The sequence below is a fragment of the Chaetura pelagica genome, unplaced genomic scaffold (assembly GCF_000747805.2).
Source record: "Chaetura pelagica isolate M959 unplaced genomic scaffold, ChaPel_1.0 scaffold64, whole genome shotgun sequence".
Lineage (NCBI taxonomy): Eukaryota > Metazoa > Chordata > Aves > Apodiformes > Apodidae > Chaetura > Chaetura pelagica.
The window spans coordinates 196263-204841 of NW_009952885.1; the positions used below are offsets into that span (position 1 = coordinate 196263).

At 55.4% G+C, this 8579-nt stretch overlaps 1 protein-coding gene across 1 annotated transcript in view; it reads right to left on the bottom strand.

Annotated features, from left to right (window-relative positions):
- The window catches only part of NAGPA (N-acetylglucosamine-1-phosphodiester alpha-N-acetylglucosaminidase), a gene marked incomplete at its 5' end in the record, with an annotated part of 11618 nt that overhangs the window by 2063 nt on the left and 976 nt on the right, over positions 1-8579 (bottom strand). Inside the window, 6 exons of the mRNA XM_009995450.1 lie at positions 1-123; positions 437-484; positions 975-1183; positions 3105-3233; positions 3511-3619; positions 4125-4264. Of these exons, the coding sequence (XP_009993752.1) occupies positions 1-123; positions 437-484; positions 975-1183; positions 3105-3233; positions 3511-3619; positions 4125-4264 (758 nt within the window). The remainder of the gene's footprint in view (positions 124-436; positions 485-974; positions 1184-3104; positions 3234-3510; positions 3620-4124; positions 4265-8579) is intronic.

Below are 8579 nucleotides of genomic sequence, written 5' to 3' on the forward strand. Positions count from 1 at the left end.
CACAGCTGATGCCATAGTACCCAGCTGGGCAGGAGCAGGTGCCATGCACAGGGTCACAGGAGCCACCGTGCTGGCACTGGCACTTCTGGGTGCAAGTGTCCCCATAGAAACCATGAGGACAAGCTGAGGAGACAAGCAGAGACCTCATCAGGGCCCTGGTTACCGAGGCAGCAGTCCCACCCATGTTCACACCCCTGGAGTAGCCCCTGGCTGCTCAGGGCAGGAGCTGAGTCTGGGCCCTGAACAAGGAGCAAGGGCTTTGGAACCTGCACCAAGTCAGGCTTGAGGTGCTCGGGCTGCAACTGAACTCCAACAAAGGGGACACTGTGCAGCCTTTCCCTTCAGTGCCCCCCTCAGCAGGAGCTCCCCAGCCCTGCAGGCAGGTGGGTCCCACCACCCCCTTGCTGGCTGTGAAGGAGCAGAGGGGCAGCATTACCTTCAGTGCAGTTGCTGCCCATCCAGCCGGGGTCACACAGGCATCCAGCTGTGCAGAGACACAAACAGGCATGAACAGAGACCCCCTGAGAAACACCAGGAACTCCCAACTAGGGCCCTCTGCTTCTTGAAGTGCCCTCTTAACTCCTCCTGCCTCTGCCAGGGAACCACAGAAGAGGAATCCTGAATTCATACACAGGTTGGGACCAAACACCCACCCATGGCAGCTGCCAGAGCCAGCAGGACCCCCTGCTGTGTGAGCAACTCTGGGTCAGCTACTGGCAACACCCACTGAGCTCTGCCCAGTCACTGCACTGGTGCAAACTTGGCTGGGAGCTCAAATCAAGGAGGGAGCCAAGAAATAGGAACACAGGAAATGCCCTGTGTTCAGGGCAGGCAGAGGAATGCCCAGAGCCACATGCCAAGCCCCCACTGTGACACCTGTTGGGCAGGTAAGTGACATCCCCCGGGGTACCCCCTGCCCTACCCCCCCAAACAGCCATCCGGGCACCCCAGCTCAGGGCCCTGCGGGGACTCACCGGGGCTGCAGGTGCCATGAAGGCTGCAGTTGGAGGGGCCACAGTCCAAGATGTCACAGGCTGGGCCTCTCCAGAAGCCCCCCGTGCAGTGGCAGTGCCCCCCCAGGCAGTGCCCATGCCCACTGCAGTCAGGAGGCTGGCAGGGGGGCTCATGGACACACACCACGGTGGAGACGTTCCGAGGGCAGCGCCACATGTTGTCGAAGGGGCTGGGGACAGAAGGGAGGTCCCATCAGGGGGTAGGGATGGTGCTGCTCCCAGCCCTGCCTGGAACCAGCTGACCCAGCCACAGATTCTCACCCTGATTGACACTGGCAAACAACATCAGTAATGGGAAGATAGACATGTAAAACTGGGCTTGTAGAATCATGGAATGGTTTGGGTTGGGAAGGACCTTCAATAGCATCCAGATCCAACCCCCTGCATGGGCAGGGACACCTCCCACCAGCCCAGGCTGCTCCAAGCCCCATCCAACCTGCCCTTCAACACTGCCAGGGATGGGGCAGCCACAGCTTCCCTGGGCAACCTGGGCCAGGCTCTCACCACCCTCACACCAAAGAATTTCCTCCTCATCTCCAACCTCAATCTCCCCTCTGCCAGTTTTAATCCATCCCCCTTGTCCTCTCCCTCCCTGCCCTTGTCCCAGGTCTCTCCCCAGCTTTCCTGGAGCCCCTGTTATATAGGGATATGGTGGATTCCCCAACCCTGGACACTTTTAAGATTCTTCTAGACATTATTCTGGGCCATCTTGTCTAGACTGTCCTTTTTCCAGGAAAAGTTGGACCAACTGATCCTTGAGGTCCTTTCCAACCTGGTATTCTACAATGATTCTATGATTCTGTAACTCCATGTTTGAAATTACTCCTGTCTCATAGGAGTTAACACTTGGCTAAAACATTGACTCAAATGGATGGGGAGAGACTTTTCATCAGAAAGGGTAGTGACAGGACAAGGGATTTTAAACTGGAAGAGGGGAGATTTAGGTGAGACATCAAGCAGGGGGTTGGATCTAGATGATCTTTAAGGCCCCTCCCAACCTAAACCATTCCATGACTCTATGATTATTCCAATGGCTGGTTGTTCTTATTGTGAAAAAACTTCTTATGTCCAGTGGGAATGTCCCCAGGAGTAACTTGTACCCATTATCCCTCATCTTTTCCATGTGACTCCTTGTAAAAAGGGACTCTCCATCTTCTTTGTAGCCACCCTTTTCTTCCTAGAACACAGTGATAAGGTCTCCCCTTAATCCTCTTTTCTCCAGGCTGAACCAACCCAGGTCTCTCAGCCTCTCCTCCCACCTCAGGCTTCCCAGTCCTTGGATCACCTTTGTGGCCACCTCAGGACCCTCTCCAGCCTGCCCACATCATTTTTTGCCCAGCAGAGACCAAAGCTGAACACAGAATTCCAACTCCACCCCAGCTGTGGCCTGACAATTGCTGAGCAGAGTGTGTCCCAATTACTTCTTCATCTCAGCTGGTGATGCCCTTGTGATGCCACCCAGCATCCTGGTGGCTCCAACAACATGCAGGCAAAGTCTTCCTTTAAGCAGACCCACCTTCCCTTACTTTGGAACCCAACACTCCTTTTCTGGGATGGTTTTTTTTTGCTTTGACATAGGTGACCTCATTCCAATTGCAGCAACACTTGATTTTCAACTGTCTGACTGCAAATGGAATTTTAAATCCCTTCATGTTTACAGTCAGAAATGACTAAACAGCTAAATTTTAAGTAGAATGTTCTCTAGGTGCCCTAACGTGAGGCAGGGCAGGGTCTCCAAGTCAGTGTTTCTCTTCCCTAATGATCAGCTGTTGACAGACCTCTGCTAATTCCCGGGAATGTGCAGCTCTTAATCTCCCAGCCTCAGAGCTGCTTCCTTATCTGATCCCACATCAGGCCACTCAGTCCCATCAAACAGCTCAACTCTAATCCCAGATGACTAAGTGGAAAAAATATGTAGTCAGTAAATAGCTTTAGGTTTCAGAGTCCTCTCTCCCTCCAAACGTGTCACCTGCCTTTCCTCTGGGCCCTCCCACACTGCAGTGACCCCCCTGAGGAGCAGAGGGGCAGGGCTGAGCTCTGGGGGCTGCACCCTCCTTTGGGCAGCCCTGGGAACCTGCCACAAGCACCTACCAGTGCTCAGAGGGGTAACTGGCCAGGGTCCCGTTCAAGACCAGTGTGGCAGACCCTCCACCATCCAGGTTGATGGCATTGATGATTCCCTGCTGCTTCAGAAATTCAGCCATTTCCCAGAGGTTGACCCTGCAAAAACAAACAGTTGCTCATTTGTGCTGTTTGACTTCAAAGAGTCCCTCTTCCCAGGGGAAGCTCTCCCATCCCAGGGATGCTGACTGGCTGCCTGGAGGCTGCCCTGGCCTCTTCTGGCTCTGCCACAGCCACCAAAGAGCAGAGTCTTCTACTGACTTCTCTGCAAGTCTCTGCCCTAAACCCCATCACTGGCAGCTGCAGAGTCCCCCCAGTTCCAGGGGCAGGCTGATCTTGGAGCTGCCCCAGGACCTTATCACCACCTTGGCCTTACCCTCTGGACTCTGTCTGTCCATCCATATGAACCAGGACCAGCTGCCCTTGGCTGTCATGTCCAACTGCTGTCCTGGCTGAGATGACATTGATGAACTTCTGAAAGGTTCCTGTGCAGGACAGGGAACAATTCAGGCACCAGCTGGGTGATAGAAATAGCTGTTTAGACACAATCTGTCTGTAGAACAGTTCCCAGCAAGCAGCTCATCTAAGCTGGAACACAGTGAGAACAGAGCCCAGGTCCCTCTTGTTCATCCAGGCCCATCTAGGAACAGCAAAGTTTTTGCCTGGCACAGGGACAGAGAAAGGGATTCCCAAGCCCTTAGTTTTAAACTCTTGTAAGAGGCACCTACTTTTGAGCTTCTCTGGACCATTATTAGCACCCATCATGCTGCCACTATTTACAGTGCTCAGCAAATTCTGTCCAACAGCCCTGGACAAGCCAGTGGAGCCTCATCCTGCAGCTCATGCTGCACTTGCTGCAGGTCTGAGCCTGCACAGAAGAAACTTAGACCTCTAGAGTGAGAAGGAAACTGCAACTGGACAAGAAGGTTGTCAGAGCTACCCCCTCCAGAAGGACAGTCCACCCCCAGGCTGCAGCTCTGCAGTATTTACCTGTGGTTTGAATGTCACCACACTCGGCCACTTGGCTCTGACTGATGTAAACTTCTCCATCTCTGAGGAGCCAAACCACCCCGCTCACCAGCTGCACAAAAGGGTTTGCTTGATCTAGGACATCTTCCTCAGACAGGTAACTAGGAAAGAGAGAGAAGGAGGGGTCACCCACAGTCACAGCAGTGTCCTGGAAGAGCCTCTTCTGCTGCCAGCAGGGTCCAGAAGAGAGGAGAAGGGGAGAAGGTGGCTGGGTGGAGTCGAGCTACAGCCCAAATGAGAGCCAGGCAGTGTGAAACATCATTCAGCTGCCAGTGGGCCCTGTTCTCTGCTCTCCTGCACAAAACCACTGCTGCTGGTGATCCCAGGGCACTCTGCCCCAAACAGCTCCTGCCCACAGTGTGGCCAGTGCAGCCCAGCCAGGATAATAAGGGCAGAAAGCATCTGGTAGGACATGAGGGCAGAGCAGTTGCCAAGTAGTCAGGGATCTGTGGAAGCAGCTGGAAGATCCTGCTGCCTGTCAGCTCCCATCCTGCAGGACATTGACACCAAACAGCTTCTGAGAGGGTCTGCAGCAGCAGCAGCCAAGCTGCTGCATCTGGGCTGGGGGGCAGACAGGGTGAGATGCTCCCTTATCCCTGGAAAGAGCTCCCTCTGCCCTGGCAGGCAGCAAACCCTGCCACTGAGCAGTGAAAGGACTCCTCAGTGACCATTTCCATGATCAGCATCATGCCCTTGGGGTGCTTCCCAAGGGATACTCTTCTCTTGGGAATGAGGGTGCTTGATAACATCCACCTCATTAGAACAAGGTGCCAGGTGATGTCTGCAACAGACAGGAGAGGAGAGCAGCAAAGGTTGGGGCTGAACAGCTGTGCTTTTCCTTGTTTTGGTTTCAGACTGGTGGCTCTGGGTGCACCAGGCAAGTTCCTGTGGGAACTGGATGCTCAGCTCTTTGTTTTCTAGTATCCCTGAACTGCAGCCGAGCACAGCTCAGTGCTTTGTAGACAAGCAGAGCTGAAAGAAGCTGAAAAGCAGGGAAACAGAAACCCCTCCAGCCAGGGGAAGGGAGCACAAGGACTACAAGAAAACATCTGAAGGTGGATCCTGTTGCACAACAGCCTGAGCAGGGACTGATCCCACTGTCAGCTTTTAAAGCCTGCAATGACCCATTGCCAGAGCAGGTGGCAGAGGCTGCACCTTTGCTGGGGGGTAACAAGGAGCCCTGGGGCAGCCTCCTGCCCCTCGTGATGTGGAGAGAAAGGGTCAAGTGCAAATGGTTCTCCCCTCTGCCCTGAGAGACCCAATGATTTACACCAAAACTTATTCTAGTGTCATGGCTTGGAAGATGGAAGACACAGATCAGAGCTCCCAGACTGCCCAGAACACAGCAAGCCCTGCTGGAGCAGGGGGGGAGCTGGGCAGAGCCAAGGGGAAGGACCCAACAGCCCCCTCCCCAGCTGCTGCTGGGCCCTCAGCAGGAGCCCCCTCACTAGGGTGGACACGTCACCAACTCTGCCACCGAAATGAAGGCCGTGGTCCTTAGGGCTGCTGGGGGATGGCCCTGTGCTGAAGGGCTGCTGTGGCTCAGCTTGGATCCCTGGCTGAGGTGGGAGATATGGGAGAGGGCCAGCAGGAGGGTGGAGAAGACAGACAACAGGTGTAGCAGCTTCCAGAGAGCTTCTCAATCTTCTGAGACCATCAGAATCACAGAATCACAGACTGGTTTGGGTTGGAAGGGACCTTAAAGCTCATCCAGTCCCACCCCCCTGCATGGGCAGGGACACCTCCCCCCAGCCCAGGCTGCTCCAAGCCCCATCCAACCTGCCCTTCAACACTGCCAGGGATGGGGCAGCCACAGCTTCCCTGGGCAACCTGGGCCAGGCTCTCACCACCCTCACACCAAATAATTTCTTCCTCATGTCCAACCTCAATCTCCCCTCTGCCAGTTTTCATCCATCCCCCTTGTCCTCTCCCTCCCTGCCCTTGTCCCAAGTCCCTCCCCAGCTTTCCTGGAGCCCCTTCAGGCACTGGAAGCTGCTCTAAGGTCTCCCTGGAGCCTTCTTTTCTCCAGGCTGAACACCTCAACTCTCCCAGCCTGTCTCTGAGCAGAGCTGCTCCAGCCCTTGGATCATCCTCATGGCCTCCTCTGGAGTCTCTCCAGGAGCTCCTGCCCTTCTTGTACTGGGGCTCCAGAACTGGACACAGTGCACAGAAGGACCTCTGGGAACTCCTCCAGGAGCTACAAAGAGCCTTTACCTCTGAGCACCAGCAGCCCCTCTGCCAAATATTCCTCATCAGGGGGTGATTTGAACTTTTGCCTCCAGCTGATGGAGTCACAGGCCCTTTCAGCTGGTGCCAGGAACAGGCCTATAAACCCCCCAGGCTGAGACCACAGTTCCCAGCAGCCAAGGGATGCTGTGGCTCCTGTGGTGAGGAGCTGGAACCTCTGCAGAGGGCAGGTGGCAGTGGTGACACACCACAGGACACAGCCTCCAGCACCAACTTCTGCAGCTCCACCCAGCTCAGCAGACCTCTCCACTCAGCCTGAGCTGTGGAGGGAGGAGGCAGCCAGTGCCTCTTGTGGAAGATGGAGACAAGGGAAGTGGTGTCCTGCTGTGTCCTGGCTCAGGAGCTACAGGAGGAGGCCTGCATGCTGCACAGAAGTTGGGATGAGGAGAAAGAGATGGACCTTCCCTAACAGCCCACAGACACAAAACCCTGGAGCCCACAATGCCCAGAAGGAGCCTCCAGATCTGCTCACTGGGGTAGCAAATCCTGTGATGGTGAAGGCTGGAGGTCTGGGAGCTCTGGCACCAGGAGGGAGAACTTCTTCCACCCAGGATCAGTGCCCTGGCAGCAGGGAAGGGGCTGGAAGGCCTGTGAGACAAAGTGTCTGTCCCAGCTGAGCCTGAACCCCACCCTGGAGGTGGGGGAGTGATGGGGGGAAGGTCCCTGCTGTGGGGGACAGAGGCCAGGGAGGTGTGGGGAGACTGCTGAAGCTCCTCCAGCCCCCAGACTATCACCCCTGCTGCTCTTCCACATGAGCACCAACAGCACAACCAGGAGAGTGTACTGGAAGTGACTGTGTGGCCTTGGGGGTGACAGCCAAGGGTGGCCCTCAGTCCTGCTGGGGAGGAGGAAGGGCTTGAGAAGCAGTGGGTGGTTTCTGTGGGTCAACAGCTGGTGCTGACAACAGGAATCTGGCTTTTACAAGGACAGAACCCTTTCTGAGGAACAAGGACCTGACCAAGTGAGGCAAAAATAACTTCTGTAAAGAGGCCATCTGCTGAGGAGAGCTTCAGACCTGGAGTGACACTGAGGGAGATCATCACCCACAGCCAAGTGCTGGGCCAGGCTGGTGAGAGAAGGTTGCAGGGTGACATGGACAAGAGAACTCCAAACAACAACAGAATAGAAACTAAAGGCAACCTTGATCTGTGTAGCTGCAGGGCTACAACCCAGCTGGGACTGTGCAGGCAGGACAGGGTGTGTGAATGGAGAGCTGCAAGGGATGGACTTGGGGAATGTGGTGGGATAAGCAGGGAGCAGCTGCCCTTTCCATCAGATAGCAGCAGGAACCCCTGGAACTCTGCCTGTGCACAGACCACCACCCAGCTGAGGTGAGGGCTGGAGCTCTGGCAGATCAATGTGGGTGACATTGTGGGGGTGTTTGTCACAGCCTGCCTGGCAGGGAAGCAGAACAACTGGAAAAAAACTTCTGTTCACAGGCCTGGAATTCATGGGGGACTTCAAGCATCTGCTGAAAAGGCAACATGGCAGAGCACAGGCAATCCTGGAGATGCCTGAGTTTCTCCTTATCAGTAGGTACCATCAAACTACTGTAAAGGCTGGTCTATCACAGGAACAGGTTTGAGCAGTCTCCTCAGATGTTCAAAACCTGACTGGACATGTCCCTGACCGACCCTGTGCTGAGCAGGGTGTTGGACAAGGCACCTCCAGAGCTTCCTTCCAAACCCAGCATTTCTGTGCTGCAGCCAGAGCAGTTATTTAGTCCACTCTGCCCCTTCTCCGTGGGATGGACAGAGCCCTCCTGCCTCCCTCAAGTGCACCTTCTGCAGGTCACAAGGTCAGAACCTAAGCAGCTGGAGATGATCAGAGAAACGTCTTCATCCTAGCAAACAAAGGCAATGGCCAGAGCTCCAGGAGGGACAGGCAGGACAGCCCTAATTTTAGTATTCAAAGCCTCCTGGTGCTGTGACAGGAGAGGCCAAGGAGGCCATGCTCCCTGCCCCAGGATCCCTGCCCCAGGATCCCTTGCCCAGGATCCCTGCCCTGGGATCCCTGCCCCAGGATCCCTGCCCCAGGATCCCTTGCCCAGGATCCCTGCCCCAGGATCCCTTGCCCAGGATCCCTTGCCCAGGATCCCTGCCCCAGGATCCCTTGCCCAGGATCCCTGCCCCAGGATCCCTGCCCCAGGATCCCTTGCCCAGGATCCCT